The sequence below is a fragment of the Taudactylus pleione genome, unplaced genomic scaffold (genome assembly GCF_031769625.1).
Source record: "Taudactylus pleione unplaced genomic scaffold, aTauple2 ptg000012l, whole genome shotgun sequence".
NCBI classification, from domain to species: Eukaryota; Metazoa; Chordata; class Amphibia; order Anura; family Myobatrachidae; genus Taudactylus; species Taudactylus pleione.
In genome coordinates this window covers 17,252,635-17,276,314 of record NW_028284415.1, presented here as the reverse complement: position 1 = coordinate 17,276,314, position 23,680 = coordinate 17,252,635, and the positions used below count along the sequence as shown (strand labels likewise).

General features: G+C 48.3%; 1 protein-coding gene across 1 annotated transcript in view; it reads left to right on the top strand.

Moving 5' to 3' along the window:
• Positions 1 to 23,680, top strand: part of LOC148542496 (cytochrome P450 2H2-like) — a 46,006-nt gene that overhangs the window by 12,078 nt on the left and 10,248 nt on the right. Inside the window, exons 2-7 of the mRNA XM_088468680.1 lie at positions 1,396 to 1,558; positions 5,026 to 5,175; positions 5,951 to 6,111; positions 8,780 to 8,956; positions 10,903 to 11,044; positions 12,597 to 12,784. Coding sequence (XP_088324806.1) covers positions 1,396 to 1,558; positions 5,026 to 5,175; positions 5,951 to 6,111; positions 8,780 to 8,956; positions 10,903 to 11,044; positions 12,597 to 12,784 — 981 coding nt within the window. The remainder of the gene's footprint in view (positions 1 to 1,395; positions 1,559 to 5,025; positions 5,176 to 5,950; positions 6,112 to 8,779; positions 8,957 to 10,902; positions 11,045 to 12,596; positions 12,785 to 23,680) is intronic.

Genomic DNA, 23,680 nt, shown 5'->3' with positions numbered 1-23,680 from the left:
CACACACACACGCCCCAGGTAACATTAATACTCATGGCTGACACTACCACTAAGGGAACCTAGTATGTGTCAACTAGTGTTGTGCCAAGGTGTATGGGGAACCTAAAATACTGTACATAATATCACTCATTCTGTGCTTTTATTTTCTCTGAGGTGTCCCCACAATGGCTGCCATCTACTGACATGCAGAGACAGCAGCCAGCAGTTTTGTATCTGTGAAGGAAGCAGCATCAAATCATCTGTGAAACCGTCGGCCATCTGAGTAACCCTCAGGTTACACAGGATGGCTGGTGTTTTCACTCTGCTGGGGCCAGGAAATCTGCATCAGAAGTCGCAGACCCTGTTGGCATGCCTACAAAATCAGGTTGACACCCCATACTTGCCTACTCTCCCTGGACTGCCGGTAGCCTCCCGATAATCGGTGCCGCACCCCGCAAGACTAGGCAAGTCCCCCGGGTTGGGCACCGGCACCCCGCATAAGTGGGCGGTCCGGGGGTGCGATGACACCACATACTTGCCTACTCTCCCGGGACTGCCAGGAGCCTCCCGATAATCGGGTGCCACTCCCGGCACCCTGCAAGACTAGACAAGTCCCCCGGGAATGGCTGCCAGCACCCCGCAAACCCCCTCACCCACCGCAAAAGTGGCCGGTCCAGGGGTGCGATGATGCGATTCGCGCTGAATTGCGTCATCTTAGCCCCGCCCCTGCCTTATAATACCAGTAATATTGGCATTATAAAGTGGGGGGCAGGGCCACTATGATGCGATTGCGTCGGCACGCCCCCTCTCCGTCAACCTGAACCGCCCCCACCCTCCCTGCTGGATGGACCTGGCAGCCCCCTCCTTGAGCCCCCTGCAGAAATGTTGGTAAGTATGTGACACCCCCCGTCTTGTAAAATGCTCACCATTGCCGCCCCCATCCTGCCCCCAAGCAGCTGCAGCATGTCAATCATGCTGCAGCTTGGGGGCACTGTGAGCAATCTGGCAGAAGGAGACCTATATATGCGCACTACTGATCCTGCACATGAGCAGATGTCTTACCATCGGTGTTGTACACAAACCATCAGGTTTGTGTACAAACTGATTCAGGCCCATAGTCCAGTATCACACTCCCAGTCTGACAGGAGCTGACTATTGCTATGTTAGCCATCAGCTTCCATACACAATCATAGCATCAGTAACTCAGTATACTAACCACGGGTGGTATACAGGATCTCTTTTTACTCTCACTATTAATAATTTAACCTTTAGTGCCACTATTGCAACTTGGAACAAACATCCATTGTGTTTTACTAACAGGTGTGTGTGTGTTTACTTTATATTAATAGTAGTAAGGCTGTAACCAGCTTCCTGGCAGTTGATATCTGACAATATGTTTTCTGCTCTGTGTGCCAGCTTGGGGAAAAGTACGGAAATGTCTACACAATTTACTTTGGATGGAAACCAACAGTGGTTTTGTACAGCTATGACACATTGAAGGAGGCCCTGATTGGACAGGCAGACGACTTCAGTGGGAGAGCAGTTCTGCCAGTATTCGAAAGGATTGCCAGAAGAAAAGGTATATAAATTGTGAATCACAAAAGGCTGTCATATACCATTCGCATATTTATTATAATCCGTGAGTGTTGAACTTCAGTTGTACCCGTCGACAGGGCAGTTTCTAGGGTCTGAGGCTCCCAGTGCGAGCAGTCAAAATGCGCCCCCCCCCTCGAAGCAGTAATATTGTGGAGTGGGCGTGGTGTCATTGTGAGGGGGCGTGGTATCACAGTAAGGAAGCGTGATCTAGAAAGACCACAGAATGACAGCCACCGTGACTACTGAGTACAGGGGTGTCTAACCTGTCAGAGGCAAAGCGCTGAAAAATATATGTAGCTAAACAAAAGATAGACAACATGCGGAGGCGCGCGCACAAAAAATGGGGTGTGGCCTAGCTGTCACAAGCCCACGCCGCATTTCTGTGTGCATGCCTTTGGTGTAACATTTGCAGAAGTATGACCTTGCATCACACCCGGTTTTAGTCGCGTTGGGAGCGAGCCCAGCCAGATCCACATAAAATACACTGCAACAAACCACTTCCACATAAAATATATTGGAAAAGCCAGAGGCACATAAACTACGTTTTAAAACCACATCCACCTCAAATACATTATTAAATCCAGAACCACATAAAACACATTGAAAAAACATGATTCACATAATACACACTTCATTCCAGCCCCCTCCCTTACCATTCCAGCCCGACAGGTCTTAGGCTTCCCCCCCCACTGGCTCTCAGGCAAAAGTGCCCATTATACAGTGCCCCCTGTAGTTGTCCCCATATGCAGTGTCCCCTGTATTTATGCCCCTTATGCAGTGCCCACAGTGGTGGTGTAACTTATGCAGAGCCCCCATTAGTAGTGCCCCCTGTAGTCATGCCCCCATCAGTAATGCCCCCAATAGTAATGGTCCCTGTTGTAGTGCCCCAGTAGTAGTGTCCCCAGTTGTATTGCCCCCAATAGTAATGCCCCCTGTAGTAGTGTCCCCTTTATAAATTCCCCAGTATTAATGCCCCTGTATTAGTGCCCCCAATAGTAATGCTCCCTTTGTAGTAGTGCCCCAAGTAGAAAAGCCCCAAGTAGTAGTGCCCCCAGTAGAAGTGCCCCTGGCCCCTGAGTAGTGCACCCAGTAGTGGTGCCTCCTAAGCAATAACCCCAGTAGAAGTGCCCCCCGAGTAATGTCCCCAGTAGTAGTGCCCGGGTGCCCCCAGTAGTGGTGTCTCCCCCAGCAGAAGTGCCCCCAGAGTAATGTCCCCAGTAGTAGTGCCCGGGTGCCCCCAGTGGTAGTGCCTCCGCCAGTAGAAGTGCCCCCCTTATAATGTCCCTAGTAGTAGTGCCCGGTTGCCCCCAGTAGTAGTGTCTCCCCCAGTAGAATTGCCCCCAGAGTAATGTCCCTAGTAGCTGTGCCCAGGTGCCCCAAGTAGTGGTGGCTCCCCCAGCAGAAGTGCCCCTAGTAGTAGTGCCCGGGTGCCCCCAGTGGTAGTGCCTCCCCCCAAGTATTGTCCAGGCTGCCTGCACACACACAAAAAAACCCAAACAGTAATACTTACCTTCAGCCCCGCTCTGGCGTCCGCTCCGCTCGGCTGCTCCTCTCTTTGCACTATGGGAAAGACGTCATGACGTCCCCCCATAGTGCACATTGTGGGAGCCGGAGCCTCCGTCTCCATCTCCGGCTGCTCTGCCGGGCGCCCGCTGGTAACTGAATCTCAGCGGGCGCCCGGCAGTTAACATGCTGTTTCTGCAGCAGGGGTAGGAGGCAGCGCGCCCCGTGCGATTGCACGGGTCGCCTGCCCCTAGAAACGGCCCTGCCCATCGATGTCAGTCTGATTTTGCAGGTTTAAATGCTGTCGGTTTTGGTCTTTTGTTTTAGGCAAATATAACCTAAAACACGAAGGCATACCTGCCCAAGAAGAAGCACTGCACAGATCACTATGATCTGTGCAGTGCTTCCTCGTGTTAAAAGCACTGAAATAGTTAACAATAAAAAAAAAAAACAACAACGGTGTGGAGCACCCCCTGAGTTTATAACCAGCCCTGGACCTTTCAACTTGTTCTGGTCATGGAAAATCAGGGGGGAAACCACTCCACTCCTTCCATTCCACCCTTTCTTTCCAGGATCCACTCTAGTCCGGTTTCCAATCGGGATGCGGCCGCCGGTCACAATCCCAACGACGGTACGCCGAGCGCGACAACCCAAATGAAGGTAAGTCCGGGTCGCCCTTAGCATTAGCCGTGAGGGGGGGAGGGAGGGGTGGAGGGTTAGGAAGTCTGGCGGGGTTAGGGTTAGGTTTTTTTTGGGGGGAGATTAGGGTCAGGCACCCCCAGGGAGAGGTTAGGGTTAGGAACCCCCCCTGGGAGGGTTAGGTTTAGGGAGCGGTAAGGGGGGGGTTAGGGTCAGGCACCCCAGGGGGTAAGTTAGGGTTAGGCACTAGGGGGGGAGGTTGTGGTTAGGCACCACTAAGGGAGGGTTAGGGGGGACAGGGGAGGTTAGGGTACTTGCCTGCCTCTGTCGGGATCTTGATCCTGTCGGGCATCCGCTGTCGGAATTTGAACAGCCGCCGGCATTTCAGTCCCATTCCTTCTAATCCTGCCACTATATGGAAACTATACGGATCTGCCTTCGCCAAGGTCAACAATGATATTCTCACTGCAAAATCTAAGGGCCTATACTTGTTCCACAATCTTCTCAACCTCACTGCTGCGTTCTACACTATCGACCACACCATTCTCCTGCAGGTCCTCCACTCCATTGGCCTCCATGGTACCACAAGCTTTTGGTTCACTTCTTATCTGCCTAAATGCACTTTCTCTGTCTCCATGTCTATCTCCATCTTCACCCCTGATCTCTCACCCGCTATTGCAGCTGCAACTGCATATTTTTACGCAGTGAGACTGTCTTTATACTGATGCCGCAGCCTTTGGGCTTTCTACTGAGATGCTCAACGACTGCGGCGCTAATACGCTGCTGTGTGTACCAAGACATGCCATCGGTCGCACCATCAGATATTTGCACTGTCAGCTATTGCACAAGCCCTATGGAGGTGCATAATGCACATCTGATCATGGCCACCCGTGTCAGTGCAAAAGACACAGTCGCTGGCCACGACACACCCGCAACATGCTTGCGTCTGGCAAGCTACCAGGAGAATTGCGCCCAAAAAAGTTCTGCTTCTCCCAACGGTAACCATCGGGATGCATACATAGTGCAGCTTGGATTCATGCACAGACTCAAAACATTGGCCACTTGTGAGCGGCATTGACACTGCATCCTCCTCTGAATAAGGCCCACTTTAGCTGTTCTCAGCACCTGACATTGACAAAATATAGTACTGCATATGACTTTAGAGATTAATATGTGTTGGTGAGATAAATACGTATATCAGTTGAGTTATAAAGACAGAACAATGTGCAGTGCATCTAATCCTTCTGCATCTCCCTATTTTCTATTGTCTAATAATACTGGTAATCTAAAGACTGTACTATATTTTAGGACTGGTGTTCACTAATGGACCTCACTGGTATCAGCAAAGAAGGTTCTCCTTGACCACCTTACGAGATTTTGGGATGGGGAAAAGGAGCATTGAAGAAAGAGTGACCGAGGAGGCCAATTTTCTGGTGGAAATCTTCAAGGCAAGAAATGGTAAAGTATTTACAATTTTCAATGGTTTAACAATGCTCAGACAGAGACATAATTTAGGGCCGGCTTGACCCTATAGAGGTGAGCAGGCTATCATAATAGACTGTGGGTCTGGTTCAGCAAGGAACTCAGTTGCTAATACACTCGCAATCGGTCGATTAATTCGCACTGCCCATGCATCGCATTGCGCAAACTAGCATTTGCGATCCGAACTGCGATTACAGAGGGTATGCAGACCCAGAGCAGTGATTAACAGGAAGTGCCGTTTGTGGGTGGTGACAGGAGAACACAGGCGTGCCAGTGCATTGCAACGCCGTTGCAGGGGTGTGTATAAATTATCCACTTTGTGGCCATACGCTGACTGAGGCCTCATAGTGTGCGCTGAAGTTAGCAATACCTGAGTAAGGTCTGACCTGCCATTACTGTGCGTATGGGTCAGATGTTACTCGATGTTACCGAATAATTTTGCTATGTTGCCCAAGTATACGGATGTGAGTAAGGGGAAGTGGGCGTCCTTATGTTAGGCTGTGATCGCAATGCGATTGCAAACATTTGCATTTCACTGCTGATATTAGCAACTGCGTAGCGTGTGTATTAGCAGAATACCGATCCTTGCTGAATCAGGCCCTGTAATCTGTGCATCTGCACATCACACTAAATTAATTTCCACAAATCATTTCTGTAATTTTAAAGTATACACACCTGTACAAAAATGTGAATACTGGAGCATAATTGCAAATGTTCCATACTGTACTACAGCTTTGTTTTTTATTTCTAGGGAAACCTTTCAATCCAGGTCCTGAGCTGACGGCTGCTGTTTCCAATGTAATATGTTCCATTGTGTTTGGAGATAGGTTTGACACACAAGATAAGACTTTCCAAACCTTGCATGAAATGATCAGCGAAAACCTCACTTTTCTGGGGAGACGTGGATTTCAGGTGAGCGTACTGTAGATGAGCGTATATATTTGTCAATGAGTCAATTCCCTATTCAAAATCAACTTGATTCTGAGCAAGTAGGGTGCATGAATTTCATGTATATGTCAACATAGAGGTACATTTTCTAAGCAACGGCTTTTGCAAGCTGACGCTTCTAGGCAGGTTTCACCCTGAAATTTAAAGGACACTGTGTTTGGATTTTAATATCAGAGCCATTTTAAATTTTGGGTCAAACCCCATAATTTTTAATAGGATCTTCACATCACTACTCTGTGCTGTTGAAGACCCTGCTCCTCCTACTATCTAACAGTCAGTCTGTTTCTGTTTGCCTCTAATCCCCTCCTCATACTGTATCATGACACAACCCCTATTTCATTCAGCCTGTCCTCAGTGAAAAAAAAAAATCACATGTATAGAGGTCACTGCCTCCCAAATTTGTCTCCAGAAATACAATATGCTGTTGTGAATACAAAGGTCTAAAAAACGGCGTACACAAAAACACGCCAGCGATGAAGGTTAAAGACAATAATGCATCAAAGAGCCGTATTCAATTTGAGCGGACCCGTGATACTTTTCCGCCTCCCAGACTTTTCGCCTACTCGCCTGTTTTGCAAGCGGAAAAGTATTGCGTGCGTCCCCCGCGTATCCCCGTATTCAATTTGAAAGTACGCGAAAACGGGACCCGCCGAAACTGAAACAAGCGGAAGTCATATCAGATTTGGGGAAATCAGCCTGAGACCCCCCAAAAGATGCTCTGACATGGGGGTTCACTATTGTACCCTCCGATTTGGCTTGCTGAAGGTATTTGGTGTTTTTATACGGGCTCAATAGCTGCTAAATTGCGTTTTTGTATAAGTGGTGAAGAATAGAATTCAGGAGTTTTTTTTGGCAGAAAATAACTTATCACAGCAAATTTGGGGTACTTGTAAATGGGGGCCAGCATATTTTAAAGTTGCTAAAGTTTAAAAAATCATGAAAAATCCACCTGCCGGAAACACCTGCAATGAAAAAAAACACCTGATGCATACTTGGGGACCCCCCTGGAGTCTAGTTCGCTAGTTTTTAACTTTGTCCCCCAACATTTTTTTTTTTCGCCCCCAAAATGAAAGTTATTTTTTGGGTTACTATTTTTATTTTTTTTTTTGACGCAGTTTATCTTTGGGGGACTGTCTGAAGGCTGCACGGGGGTTCCCGCAATGTTGCACCCCAAAACCCCAATTCTGCACTCTTTTCCGCCTGCTATTCATAGGCAAAACTTTTTCGCCTGTTACATTGCATTGACTTTCAGCCTAGGCGGAAAGTCTTTCAAATTTAATACGGCGATAATTTTTCGCCTGGCGAAATGACGTCATTGCCGAAACTTTTTTGCTGATTCCGGCTTTTCGCTCCAAATTGAATACGGGCCTAAATGTTTACTAACAACTTAATGATTTGTTTGAATGAGCCATTATTGATTTGGCTGGGGTTTTCACTCTGTGGGGCTGATTCCTGCGTGCACTGCTGATCACAGATACCTGATTATCGGAAATCTTCGCGTGTCTCTGCTGAATTGGCATTTACGGGACAGTGCGGAGGAGGCCGGTGTTCCCGGAAACAGGGGGGTGTCTGTCCCGTTTTCTGGGAGTGGCAACCACAGGATCTGCATGTCCTGGGCTTGCAAGCCGGCCAGCCTGAGTAGGCTGAGGCTTACTTAGCTGGCTGGAGGCCCGGCGTCGTCCACCATTGCGACCATAGATGGTCGCAATGGTGATGCCAGCCTGCGGCCTCCGTTGCAGTGCTGGGATCGCAAATGCCTGCCTGCGTGCAGCTTTGCAATTGAAATCCTTGCTGAATCAGGCCCTGTATACGATTATCTGCAGACCCAGATCTGCACTTGTGCAGTGCGGCTCCTGTACATGTGCAGTTCTTAAAAGATCAGAGATGTGCGTTAACATCGAATTAACGTACATCTCTGAGTCAGCCCCAGTGTTCTGAAAGCCGTACTTGATGATAGTGGTAGTATACTCAGGAAGCAGAGTCAGCAAACTTTCCATTAAGATTGCCTCTGCTCTGAATTTTTGGATAGAAATGAATACTTTGGGTCTGATTCTGAGTCTGGCGTTATTCTGATATTCACACAGACGTCCATTGTTTTTTTCTGCACATGCGATTGAGTCGCACCACACATGCGTTGTCATTTTTTACAGACAGTACAGATTTGAACTGTCGATAGCAGAAATGTAAGAGAGGTAGCGGGGTGGCTAAAAAGATGCACAAAGATATTGCGTTTTGTGGGAGTGTCGCTGATGTGCTGCTGAATGCGGTTGCGTACAAAGTCACTTAACCTCTTACATAGGTGGCCATGCTAAGATGGAGAAACTGCACCTGCCATTAGGGCTGGTGTAAGTTTTGATGGTGCATCCAACACCATGCAGTATTTCAGCATCTACAGACGCTGACTGTGGGCGTCTCAGTCCTTGCACATTGGGAAAAGAGGATGTACACCATGGAAGGGCTTTGTAGCGGCACTGCAGACGCAGACGCAATTGTAGCAAAAGATGTAGCCCTGGCTGTGTCTGCATCTGACTCTGTATCTTATAGACAACAGTGTATCTTAATGTGGCATCAATGATCTTTTTTTGCTTAGTATTTTGTAAGTGAATGATGGCGGTGTGTTCTAATGCTGCAGCTGTACAACGCTTTCCCTGAAATCCTGAGATGGCTACCGGGAGAGCATAACAAGATCTTCCTGAATGGTTCCATGTTACAGTCGTTCCTGAGAGGTCTCATCGACAATCACATACTCTCCCGAGACGCCAATTGTCCACGGGACTTTGTAGACACCTTCTTAAATAAAATAGATGAGGTAATATATGAAACTTTTGGGGGAGGTAGGGGGGAGTATGCATAATACTATGAAAATGTGTTTTATAACAGAAGCTGGCTAAATCCAAAGCTCCTAAAAGTTAACTTCAGGTGCCTTAGGAATATAAGAAAGTCATACACATCTCAATGCATAAATTGCTTCCCTAGCTTTCTAAAATCTACCTAAACCTAATCTGACTTATTTTAAAGAATTAGTCTCTATGAGCATTCAATACTTCTTGAGTCAAAATAAGTAAATTCTCAAAAAAATAATACATTGGAAACCTTTCTTATTAACTATTGGCTATAATTATAGGGAAAAAAGTAATAACTAATATAATAAGAACGTTGTGTCTGTCTGTTCCAATTTGGCTCAAAAAGAACCAATTTTCATGAAACTGCATAATTTTGTAGTGGAAACTCCTCAAAATAACCTGACTTTTGTTTCAACTCCATCCGTCAAGTCAAAGCTGAGCAATAACAAAAATAGTGCAAGAGATAGGTGTGGCACCATGCACGTGGCCAGTAAGGGGTGGGGGGAGAGCGGTTTGGGCCCACGGTTACTTGAATAGGATAGGAGGCTACATAGCAGTCTGTGCACAGGGCACACAGTGACATTGGTGTGAGTGGTGGGTGAATAGGATAGGCTACATAGCAGTCTGTGCACAGGGCACACAGTGACATTGGTGTGAGTGGTGGGTGAAGGCGTAGCTGCCACCAGTCTGTATAGCGCTACTGGTCACATGGGCCACTCTCTCGGCAGGACCCCTATGCAAAGAAATACAACTAGAACACCTCAAATAAAGAAAATGTTGGTAGAAGTGTTTTCATCGTGGGTGAAGCCGTGGGCAAAAGCTAGTATATATTAATATATACATATATGGGCCAGTTAACTTTGCACAGGTGAAAAAGGGAGTTAGACTCTGGCTTTATCGTCTGTGGCTATACAATTAGTCTCCCTTTGTCACCCGAGCCCCTTTGTAATGAGTGTGAAAAAGGGTTGTTAAGTGCAGTAAATAAGTGTTAAATAATAAAGCTCGTTCATAGTTTACGGACTTATGCGTTAACTGGGTGTTTTCACACGTTAACTGCATACTTATAGGGGATTTCTGTTTGGGTCTCAGCCTAACACAAATCCGTAAAAAGTTGGGCTAATTGAATAGCTGCCAGTGATCAATTCTTTTATTTTTTTCTTCTCTCTCTCTCTCTCTCTCTCTCTCTCTCTCTCTCTCTCTCATGAGCAGTCTGGGTGGCATTCAGACGAACATTTGAAGTAAAGACACTGAGCCTCAGTAAATCAGCGTCAACGTTTCAATTCCATACACAGAGTTTTCATCAGGACCATAATAATAGAGAATCTGTACTATAATCGATGCTTGATAACTAAACTATTAAGTCCCTATTTATTAAGCATTTCGGCCCCAAATAATCATGTGGAAATAGCAGATTCTGCATAATTTTCTCAAAATAATTATATTTCCTATTAGACAATCTCTAATGCAGGAGATATAGCAGATCTATCCTGCATTCATGGCAGAATCAGAGAACACCTCCATCCCTTGACAATGTATGGGAACGTTGCGATTGTACTATTAATTAATCTTGCTTCTGATAGCTAATCAGTTTCAGATGGCGTAATCAGGGTCTTTCCAATGGAGCTATCTGAGTGTGAATAGGGATCTCCTCAGATCCCTTCGGCTCTTGAAATGTGCACAACCCAGCAGTGTAAGCTAAAGTACAGCTTTTTTAATTTGCCAGAGCAGCTGGTGTGCTTTCAGCGGGTTTTGCCTTTTAAGTAATTGCGGCTTTAAATTTAGCTGCAAACTTACTGAAAACACCCCAGTTTTTTTAACCCAGAGACTATTTTATAACCTCTATTTCTAAACCTGTATATATATGACATATGGGCAGATGTGTACAGTAAATGATGTTGCATATTGTCTTTAGGAGGCTGATAATCCAAGTTCACATTTTACCATTGAGAGCCTGACGATGACCACCTTCAATCTGTTCATTGCTGGCAGTGGGACAACGTCCTCCACCATTCGTTGGGCCATTAAATTTATGATGGAATATCCAGAAATCCAGAGTAAGAAATTCTTTCTTATCACAGTAAAGGCCAATGATAATATGTATGTATTTGGAGTAAGTTATTCAGATGTGTCCACATACATATTACCTCCGTGTACTACATGTCGCGTTAAACATAACGTGTGAGTGCTGTGCAACATTTTACCTTGAAATGCGTCTTATTCGCACAACTATGCAAATAAGACGCACAAAATGATATGCAGCATGCCTATATTCTGTGTGTGACTGAGGCTGTATCTGATTGCGAAATGCTACATTACAATGTCACAGCCGCTGACACTGTAATGTAGCAGTTTGAATGCAGATACACCCGCAGTCACACACAGAACATAGGCATGCTGCATATCATTTTAATCAGCAGAAGCTGCTTGTGCGTCCTGTTTACATAGCTGTATCTGAAGCTGTATCTGATTGCGAAAGGCTACGTTACAGTGTCACAGCCGCTGACACTGTAATATAGCATTTTGAATGCAGATGCACCCACAGAATATAGTCATGCCGCATATAATTTTAATCAACAGAAACTGTTTGTGTGTCCTGTTCGCATAGCTGTGCGAATAAGGTACATTTGAAAGTGAAAAGTCACACAAAAGGAAGCACGGTGCTACCGAATCACGCCACGACATGGTGCATCTAGAAGAGCTGTTTAACGTGCAAGGAAGTAAGATGTATGTGGACACATCTGTATAAGCAGCGTATTGTCATTACATTTTCTTACACCAGCAATGTACAATATAATGTTTGTCCCACAATCAGCATAAATGCAGAAAAGGCAGGACAGTTAAAGCCACTAGTTAAACCACTATATGGGACGACTGTAATACAGAGATTATGGAAAGGGACAAAGACAAGGTGTATGGTAATTGGAGTTGCGGGGGCGGGAATGGAAAATCCACAGACGTGGGAGCTGAGGACCAGTGCCTGATAAGGTAGTTGGTGATGGGGTGTTCTGCAGACACTGTATACACTATTTAACAGAGAACTGTCAGAGTAGTATGTGAAGCATGTGAAAACTTGCAGATTGCCCACTGGTATGATTTCACGTCATTACATGACTGATATGAACAATCTGCATGTATAGTGCATCCTTACACAGAGGGAAAGCACATGCTCACAAAACGTGTTATATCATACAAATATACGATTACACAATTTTATATGAAAAATGAGTCATCATATTAAAGGGGTTGTTCACTTTATTATATTTAAGGTTGAAGATTATCTGTTGTCCATCTCTGATTTATATTAAAAAAATCTCATAACTTTAAGCCATAAATTATCTCCATTAAGAAAATAACTGATCAGTAAACATTTTCAAGATAAAACCACACTAGAATAAAGAAATGATAAGAATTACAAAAAAAGGAAAAAAATATGATTTTAAAAGCGTAACAGTATTCTAAGACAAGGTGTGGGGGGTTCTCTAGCCATCTGTCAGGATTTAAAAGCATAATAGTATTCTATGACATGGGATGGAGGTGGGGTATGTTCTCTAGTGATCTGTCTCTTACTGCAGCAGACTCATTTATTAAAGTTATATTTTTCTGCAGAGAAAGTTCAGGCTGAGATAGATGATGTTATTGGCTCTGAGAAATGTCCTTCTCTTGGGCACCGCGTCTCTATGCCTTATACTGATGCAGTGATCCACGAGGTGCAGAGATATGGAAGCATTGTCCCCAACGGTCTACCTCATGCCGCCTTAAATGACATAAAATTTAAAGGCTACACTATACCAAAGGTAAGATAATAAGACAACACAGCATGTTACAGAGGCACTGCACTCCAGACACATGAGATATATTCCATGTACATCATGAGTAATTTGAATATTAACATATTTCGTGTACCAGGAAAAACAAATGTTTCTCTTTAGCGGGGAGAACAATTCAGAGAAAAAAGGCAGCACAGTATAAGTGACATTTTCTTGTGTGCTCCTTCCCATTTTAGCAATGATATTTTTCTGACAAGAACGGGTAGTGGCAACTGACATGCAAAATGTTCCTACCTACCAGGCAGAGGCAATTTAAGAGAGGATGGGGCCCATGTAGGCACCAAGCGGGCCCCCACCTCTCTGACAGTGCAGTAGACCCTGCCTTTGTGCCAGAGTCTAATGTGCATGCCATTTGCAGGTCTCTGGGAACATGGCACCCGTGCCACGTACCAGGGGACTTTTCTATTATGCAAAACACAAGGGAAAATTACCGCAGCACCATTTTCTCAATGATTTCTGCTGTACAGTACTGCAGTGTCGATCGACGCAGGACTCCGGAGAGGTAAATATAATTATGGACTCAAGGGCACTCTGCAACCATTATAGATACGCCAATGCTACCAGGTTCAGGCTGTTAGACATCATTGGTTCTTGCTGGCATACATTGATGATATGGGTAGGTCAGGAAATTGAGACTTCTAGGAAACTAATCCTGACCAATAACTACAAAATCAAATGTACATTAAGGGCAATAAATAAAGCAAAACTGAAATATAGTTAAATACAAAATTTTAAAAAAGGGAGCTGTTAGGTGATTTATTTGGGAAAAAACAAAGACCATGGGCCAAATGTAATAGGTAGTCAGTTTTAGTAACAGTACAAACTCGCACTTTCTCGCACTTTTAGAAAGTGCGAGTTTGTACTGAAACTCGCAAATTCAATAGCCTGCGAACTTTTCAGCTCGAGGCTACTGCATTTGCGAGGGCAGGCGAGTTTAGGACTATGTAAACTGACACCTTTTAATGCGAGTAGCATTAAAAGGTGCGAGTTTTAGAGAAGCCATCACAGATCAGTGAGATCCGTGATGGCTTCTGTGTGTGTTAAAAAAACAAAAACGTGCACCCCCTCCCCAAAAGCATAACCAGCCCCTGCTTTATAAAGCCTGTTCTGGTTCTAAAAATACATGGGCCAAAATGCGTAGGGGGCCCCTGTATATTAAGAACCAGCACAGGGCTTTGTTGAGCTGGTCCTGGTTCTGGAAAATCAGGGGACAAAACGAGTAGGGGTCCCCTGAAAATTCCTGAACCAGCACCGAACTCTTTCTAGCAGGGGGATAATGCCACAGCCAGGGAAAACCTTTCACCGGTTTCCCCGGCCAAAGCATTATCCCTGACTGCTAGTCAGTCCAGGCCGGGGATCCCTGGGGAGTTGGGTACCCCCCCCAATAAAGTGGTACCCCTCTCCAGGGCACCCCAGGCCTAGACTGATAGCCCGGGGCTATCCCCGGCACCCTAGGGCGGTGGGTGCCGGGTTGATAGTGTAAAGTGAAAGTGTAAAATTAAATTTACCATATTGTCTTTATTTGTAGAACCACAAGTACCAGCAAGCCTCCCCTGCATGCTGGTATTTGGAGAACCACAAATACCAGCATGCGGGACATTACGGGCCCACTGGCACTTGTAGTTCCACAACTAAAGAAAACAAGAGATATGGTAAGAACTTACCTTTGTTATCTCTGTTTCTACGAAGTCCATAGGGTCCACAGGGTGACCTTGGGGTATAGCTGGATCCTGGATCCTCGGGCACCACGGAGTTAAAGCTTTCAGCTGCTCCCAGGATGCACTTGGGTCCAACCTCCCCTATACCCCGCCCCCGAGCCACAGGCACCTCAGTTGGTAAGCAGCCCAGGCCGGAGGAGGAGACGAAACAGAGAGAAGGAAGACTGGAACACACAAGAACCATACTCACAGAAATGGGAGACGGAAAACCGGTGACCAGTCACAGAGCCCATATGAAGCCAGGTGCGTCAGGGCGGGTGCCCTGTGGACCCTATGGACTTCGTAGAAACAGAGATAACAAAGGTAAGTTCTTACCATATCTCTTGTTTTCTACTTCAGGGTCCATAGGGGTCCACAGGGTGATCTTGGGGATGTCCCAAAGCAGTCCAACTAAGGGCGGGGACGCTCCTGTGCTGATAGGAGAACCCGGCGCCCAAAGGATGCATCCTGAGAGGCAAAGGTGTCAAACGCATAGAACCTCAAAAAGGTCTGAATGGAAGACCAGGTGGCTGCCTTACAGAGCTGAACAGCAGAGGCGCCACGGCTAGCAGCCCAAGAAGGGCCCACGGACCGAGTGGAATGAGCCTTAACAGAGGCTGGAACAGGTAAACCCTCCTGCATATAAGCCTCAATAATAACAGAACGAAGCCAACGGGCTAGAGTCTGTTTGTTGGCAGGCCAACCCCTCTTGTGAAAACCAAAGAGGATAAACAAAGAATCCGACTTCCTCACAGAACTAGTCCGGTCCACATAAACCTGGAGTGCCCTTACAACGTCTAAGGAAGTCTCCCCAGCCGAAAGATCAGGTGACTGAAAGGCTGGTACAACAATTTCCTGATTAATGTGGAACCTGGAAACCACCTTAGGCAGGAAATCAGGACGAGTGCGAAGCACCGCTCTGTCCTGATGAAAAATCAGAAAAGGGGGACGACAAGAAAGCGCCCCCAAATCTGAAACCCTCCTGGCAGAAGCAATTGCCAAGAGGAAAACAGTTTTAAAAGTTAGCCACTTGAGCTCCACTGACTCCAAGGGCTCAAAAGGAGGACCCTGTAAGGCCCTAAGAACCACCGCCAAATCCCACGGGGCCACAGGTGGCACAAAGGGAGGCTGGATTCTCAAAACACCCTGGAAAAAGGTGTGTACGTCCGGCATAGCAGCGATCCTGCGCTGGAACCACACCGACAGACCAGACACGTGTACCTTCAGTGAAGAAAGACGTAATCCTAAGTCCAAACCGGACTGAAGGAAAGCCAGAATACGCGAAACTCGGAACACCTGGGGATCATAGTTTCTGGCCTCGCACCACTGAAAGTAAGTGTGCCACACTCTGTGATAGATCCTCGCGGAAGCAGGCTTGCGCTCCCTCAGCATGGTGGTAATAACGGAGCTAGAAAAGCCCCGAGACCTCAGGACGGCTGTCTCAAGAGCCACGCCGTCAAAGATAGTCGACCCAGATCCGGGTGAAGACAGGGCCCCTGAGACAACAGGTCCCGCCGTTGAGGTAGGAGGTACGGAGCGTCGATGGACAGGCTCCGCAGATCGGAGTACCACGGCCTTCTGGGCCACGCTGGGGCCACCAGGATCAGTGTGCCTCCGTCCTGTTTGAACTTGCGCAGGACCCGAGGCAGCAGAGATATCGGAGGGAACAAGTAAGCCAGTTGAAACAGCCATTTCACCGACAGCGCGTCTATCAGACTTGCGCCTGCGTCCCTTGTCCTTGACCCGTACACAGGCAGCTTGTGATTGTAACGGGACGCCATCAGGTCCAGCTCTGGCAGCCCCCACTTGTCCACGAGTAGTTGGAATACCTCTGGATGAAGCGACCATTTCCCGGGATGCACATCGTAACGGCTGAGGAAGTCTGCCTCCCAATTGAGGACTCCTGGGATGAAAACTGCCGAGAGAGCTGGAAGATAGCGCTCCGCCCAAGCCAGGACGCGGGACACCTCCGACATCGCAGCTCGACTGCGAGTCCCTCCCTGGTGATTGATGTACGCCACCATGGTGGCGTTGTCTGACTGCACCTGAACGGCCCTTCCGTGAAGAGCGGTGCCGGACGACTGCAGGGCTCTGTGTACTGCCCGCAGTTCCAGGATGTTGATGGGAAGAATCGCTTCCTCCGCCGACCAACGACCCTGAAGTGACAAGGAGCCTGTCACCGCCCCCCAACCCCGGAGACTGGCATCTGTCGTGAGCAGAACCCATTCCGGGATCCAAAAGGGGCGCCCCTCCAGGAGATGCGCTGTCTGCAGCCACCAGGCTAGGGCCAGACGCACCTCCGAGGACAACACCAGCATCTGAGAGCGGATCCTGTGTGGCAATCCGTTCCATTCTGAAAGAATCAGCCCCTGCAGGGGCCTGGAATGGAACTGGGCAAACTCCACCATGTCGAATGCCGACACCATGGACCCCAAAACTCTCATCGCTGAGTGCACCGACACTCTGCCACTGCTCAGACAACTGTGAATCTGCAGCTGTAAGGAGGAGACCTTCTCTGGAGTCAGAAAAATCCGTTGCTGACGAGAGTCCAGCAGGGCCCCCAAATGAACCATCCGTTGTGATGGGATGAGGGAGGATTTCTTCCAGTTGATCAACCAGCCGTGCGCCTGTAGACAAGCGACCGTCAGGTGGAGATGCTGGATCAGTACCTCCGGGGAGCTTGCCAGCAAGAGGAGGTCGTCTAGATACGGTAGCAACCGTATCCCCTGGCTCCGAAGGTGAGCCGCCATGACCGCCATCACCTTGGTAAATACCCTTGGTGCCGTGGAGAGACCAAAGGGTAGAGCCCTGAATTGGTAGTGGTTGTGGAGAATAGCAAACCGCAGAAACCGTTGGTGCGATGTTGCTATAGGCACATGGAGGTAGGCGTCCTGGATATCCAGGGAGACCATATAATCCCCCGGTTCCATCGCCAGTATGATGGAACGCAAAGTTTCCATCCTGAATTTGGGAACCCTGAGAAACCTGTTCAGGGACTTCAAATTGAGGATGGGGCGATGAGAGCCATTGGGTTTCTGCACCAGAAACAGCGTAGAGTAATACCCCATCCCACGTTGAGACTGTGGTACGGGTATAATGACCCCCGCCGTCAGCAAGGCCTCTATGGCTTCCTGAACCTGCAAGGCCTTGGTTTTGTCCTGAGAAGGACTTGTGCAAAAAAACTGGCAAGGCGGCCTGTGCCGAAAAGACAGGGCGTACCCCTGGGAGACCACTTCTCGCACCCAGGCATCCGTGGTGGTATTGTGCCAGCACTGGGCGAATTGAAGAAGTCGGCCTCCCACTCTGGGGTCCCCCAGAGGGAGGCCCGTCCCATCACGCAGAAGGCTTATCTTCTGGCTTGGAAGAAGGGCGCCTAGCACTCCAGGCTTGCTTGCGGTCTTGGGTGCGGACTGCCTCGGGAAGGACTGACCCTTTGCCTTGCCCTGAACCCGAAAGGAACGAAACGCCGAGCTCCGGACCTTAGCAGGTGTAGTAGCTGAAGGGAGGAAGGCTGACTTGGATTTTGCCAGGGTATCTACTATTTTGTCCAGGTCCGGACCAAATAGTAATTCCCCATTAAAAGGTAAGGCCTCCAAGCCTTTCTTTGAATCCGCGTCTGCTCTCCAAGACCGCAACCACAAGGATCTACGAGCAGACACTGCTGCCGCCGAAACCCTAGAGGTCAACAGGCTAGCATCCAAAGATGCTTCTCCAATGTAGGAGGCGGCATCTCTCATCTGTCCTAACAACGCCCCCTGGACGTCCGGAGATTCATCCGTAAACGTGTCCTCCAAGGCGTTGGCCCACCCCTCAATGGCCTTGGCCACCCAGGAGATGGCCATGGACGGCCGGGCTACAGCCCCTGAGAGAGAATAAATAGACTTTAGACAAGTCTCCACCTTCCTGTCCGTAGGATCCTTCAGCGAGGATATAGACGGCAATGGCAAAGTAGCACTCCTGATGAGGCGTGTTACATGGGAATCGACTGCAGGCGGAGTTTCCCATTTCTTACAATGCGCTTCCGGGAATGGATAATTGGACGCCAAGCGTTTCTGTGGCAGGAAACGCTTACTGGGCGTCTGCCAGGCCACCGCCATGTGATCAGTCAACTGATCAGACAAGGGGAACGCTGTAGAAGTAACCTTAGCTTTTTTAAAACTAGGATACCTTGACTTGGGAGCGGGTGCCTCATCCTCAATCAGAAGAATAGCCCGCACCGCCTTAACCAGAGCCCGCACATTGATGGAAGACTTAGTGTCTACCTCCTGGACTGAGGCATCTGAGGCTGAGTCATCCTGTACCTCACCATCATCCGAGAACCCCTCAGAATCCGAAAGATGCGCAGCCTGTGCCATGACTGAGCGTTTAGACGCCCTGGAGGGCACGTCACTGCGCAACATCGACTGAAAAGCCGAAGATGCTGCCGCCAAATCTTGGACAGTGTGGGAAAGCGCATCCACCCAGGGTGGAGGAGCTGTCACAGGAGCCTGAAACGGCACCACAGCCGGCTGTGCCACAGGGGTGGACTGAATATACATTGGCAACCCCGCATAGGGACCAACAGGCTGAGACCCCGGGGGAGTCTGCAATAATTGTGGGACACCCGGGGAATGGGGGATGGCAGGCTGGGGCAACGCCCTAGTAGGGGCGGCAGTCGGGACCGACAGACGGTCCGCGATGGACACCAGCACCTGGGAAAACATCGCCCATGGTGGCTCCTGCGAAATGGGAGGTTTAGACGTACCAGGAACCGCCTGGCACCGTCCGCACAGGCCGTCCTGTGACAAATCCTCCCTATCCACTCCTGCAGAACAGCGCCTGCAGGAGAACAATGCTGGAGCCCCGGAGTGCTCAATCTCCTCCTCAGACATGACTTAGGAAGAAAACGTGCGCACTCACCAGTGTGCTGAACAACAGCCCACAATATGGCACCGTGTAGCACACAACTGTATGTGACGGACCTCACAAATACGTGATCTATATAGGTGAGGTCAGTAGAAACACCCTTCCCCCGCACACCTGTAGGGCTTGTAGGAGAAGGAAAGGGATAGGTACAGGCTGACAGTAAGTAGAAAAAAGACACAGACAGGCAGCACTAGCAAAAGTCACATACCATGCAGGAAGATATACTCACTGCACCTTTCCACTACAATCAACCTCCCAGATTCAGTGTCTGGGAGGGCTATAGCGCTGTGTACACTGTCCTTCTGCAGGGGAGAGGTACACAGGGGGACCGGTCCGCGTGCTCCCTGAGAGTATCCACGCTGCCACAGAGAAAATGGCCGCTGGAGACCTCAGAGGAGGAGTGGCCGAGTATCTGCAGCTCAGCGACGCCAGACTCCGAGCTGAAAGGCGCGCTGAGCTGAGGGGAGGAGCCGCTAGACAGGGAAGGCTTCCTCCCCTGGCTAGCATATTAACCCCCGGGTTGCCGGCATCCCGCTTGCCGCGATATTAACCCTGGTGGTCTAGTGGTCTGGCGGGGTAGCTAGCGCCCCCGGTCTGTCCCCTAGACCGGGGGCATGGGACTGCATTTGAAAGGAACCCGCGCACCGCCGCTAATCAGCGGTGCGCGGCTTACCTGATCTCCCCGGCGTCTTCCGGCAGCAGTCCCGGGGGAAGCCAGAGTCCGGCTAGTACAGACTCTGGCTTCCCCCGCCGCGATCCCCAGTTCAGTGCTGGCGTCGCGGCGCCAGCAGGGAGAAGAAGCGGCAGCGTGGGCGTCTGTACAGACAGCCCAGCGCTGCCGCTCTGTAGAAAAACTGTAGTAAAAAATAAATAAATTTAACTAAGATAAAAAAAGCTTTAGGGGGCTGCTCCTGCAGACCCCCCCCGCAGGGTGACCCGACTCCGGCCGGGCACCATCTAAAACTGAGGTGCCTGTGGCTCGGGGGCGGGGTATAGGGGAGGTTGGACCCAAGTGCATCCTGGGAGCAGCTGAAAGCTTTAACTCCGTGGTGCCCGAGGATCCAGGATCCAGCTATACCCCAAGGTCACCCTGTGGACCCATATGGACCCTGAAGTAGAAATACGTAAATAAACAAACTTACACCGTGAAAGTATAATTTTAATAAAACATACATGCACACTCACACTCACACATACTTACCTAGTATCCGAAGTAATCCATAGGGGTGTACCTGAAAAAAAAATCCATACTCACCTCTCCTATGCGTAGATCACGTCCTCTTCTCCAAGTAGGCAATCCAGGGGTTAAAATAAAAAAACGAAAAAAACCCGATCCATGCCGGACACAGCAAAGGTATGTGTGTACACATACCTTTGCTCCGCGTAAATGACCGGGGCACACGTGTGCGACATTGTATCATTGATGTAACCACAAGATTAACATCAATTAATCTTGCGGTTACTATGTAGCGGCTCTCACCATAGACGATATGGGGATTTCTCACCATAGACGTCTATGGGAGACAGAGGCTGGCCGCATTCAGCTAATCAGGGAGCTGCTCCGACGGAGATGCTCCCTGATTGGCTGGCGGCCCCTGCACTGATGGGGCACAAGTTGGCCCCGGTCATTTACGCGGAGCAAAGGTATGTGTACACACATACCTTTGCTCAGTCCGTATGGTTCGTTTTTTTTTCGTTTTTTTATTTTAACCCCTGGATTGCCTACTTGGAGAAGAGGACGTGATCTACGCATAGGAGAGGTCAGTATGGATTTTTTTTTCAGGTACACCCCTATGGATTACTTCGGATAATAGGTGAGTATGTGTGAGTGTGAGTGTGCATGTATGTTTTGTTAAAATTATACTTTCACGGTGTAAGTTTGTTTATTTACGTATTTCTTTAGTTGTGAAACTACAAGTGCCAGCGGGCCCGTAATGCCCCGCATGCTGGTATTTGTGGTTCTCCAAATACCAGCATGCAGGGGAGGCTTGCTGGTACTTGTGGTTCTACAAATAAAGACAATATGGTAAATTTAATTTTACACTTTCACTTTACACTATCAACCCGGCACCCACCGCCCTAGGGTGCCGGGGATAGCCCCGGGCTATCAGTCTAGGCCTGGGGTGCCCTGGAGAGGGGTACCCCTTTATTGGGGGGGTACCCAACTCCCCAGGGATCCCCGGCCTGGACTGACTAGCAGTCAGGGATAATGCTTTGGCCGGGGAAACCGGTGAAAGGTTTTCCCTGGCTGTGGCATTATCCCCCTGCTAGAAAGAGTTCGGTGCTGGTTCTGGAATTTTCAGGGGACCCCTACTCGTTTTGTCCCCTGATTTTCCAGAACCGGGACCAGCTCAACAAAGCCCTGTGCTGGTTCTTAATATACAGGGGCCCCCTACACATTTTGGCCCCTGTATATTTAGAACCAGAACAGGCTTTATAAAGCCCGGGGCTGGTTATGCTTTTGGGGAGGGGGTGCACGTCATTTTTTTTTTATTTAAAACCATTTAACATAAGTATACACAGAAACGTGTACATATCTCATGGATATGTGCATGTTTCTGTGTTAATCTGACCTGCTCAGGATGTACTCGCTAGCCTGAAGCAGGTCTATTATTTGGGGACTTTTGGTAATCTTTTTTTTGCGAGTCTGAAACAGACACCCTATTACATTGGGCGAGTTGATTGTTTTCAATGTGAAAACATCTGGATGCGAGTTTGAGAATGGAGAGTTTTAGTAACTCTGAAAAATGCGAGTTTTAATGAACAGACACCCTATTACATTGGAGAGTTGTGAAAAATTGCGAGTTTAGCATCAAACTCGCAATTTACCAAAACAGGCTACCTATTACATTTGGCCCCTAGACTTAGGAGTAATTGGAGAGGGGGTCTCCAACTGCCTTATTAAATCAGCTACAGTATTATCATGCTACCCATCTAGTGCAAATAGTGAAGAAGTCACGCAATTTAGCAGTTAAACAATGGCTCTACATTGATAAACACTCCTTAGCAATCTCCATGAGGCTCCGTGTCTGGTCAAAAGCAAAACCCTAGGATTCTTCACCCCACACTTGAACCCATGCTACAGTGGTGATTTACATTTTATCACCTTTCACTGTTTGCTTCCAGAGCCTCTTTGCTCAGCCCTTTAACATATATAAGGTAGACTGACCACTTGGTCAACAAATTGGGAGCTTAGGCCTTTTCAGATCTTTAGGTTGCCTTCAACCTTCCAGTCCATTATTTTTGGCTTTAATTTCTGCTTCAACATTTTATATGCTCACTCTCCAACTTCCAGTTGCTCCTCAGAGCACCATCTGTGTTTGAAGCTTTGTGAACTGTAACACGCACTGTGGCCGGGGATACTAGCCACCCAGCAAAAATTGCCACCATTGCATAAACTTTTGTGCTGCGGGGACATCAATGCACTTTATGTGGACTGCTTGTAATGATGTAGTAAGTACATTTTTTATAGCTAGCTGTGGCTTCTGAACAACATCTTGTGGCTGCACCCCCAAGGGAGTTAAATCACAGTGCTGGGCCAGGGCACAGTGTAGATAATGTGGAATTTTCAAACAGAGAAGGAGAGCCTGTATTGTTGTTACGATCCGCTGCCGTGATTTCTGACAGCCTTGCAGTATCTAGTCCTGGCTGTTGCTAGGCAGCAGGGAAGCTGTCAGTATTGTGGAAGTTTTCAACTACATCCAGTCTGTAATCAAGCTTTCAGGGTATGTGCAGCTCAGCTGCAAATTAATCTCCAATAAAGAAGATCTTTTGTATTGGTTCCTCTTCCTGTTAAATTGCAGTCAGTCCCAGCATTCTCTGCCGGTGATAGTCTGTTCCTAGTGTCCAGTTTATTTTGGTTCCGTCCTGCTCCCGGTCTCCTGTCTCGTCAGAGCCAATTACTTGCACTAATTCATCTGTGTTCCTGGACGAGCATCTCCCAGTCTGCTGTGATCATGTTACCAGCCTGCAGCCTAGCCATTTTACCAGGCTCCGGTCCAGCTGTGTTACCAGCCTGCGGTCCAGTCGTGTTACCAGCCTGCGGCCTAGTTGCGTTATCTTTTATCCACATCAGTCTACAGTTCAGCTGCACCATCGGTAGCCAGCCGCTGTTCCTTCCTGCGGCCAAGATGTCTACAAATCAGCGGTTCCCATTCATGCCTGCGACTTTTACCATCTAGTGCAGCCCTACTGCAGCATATCTCCATCACTAGCTGCTGTCCACTCACACTCCGGTGTGCGTTCATATCTGCGGAATTAC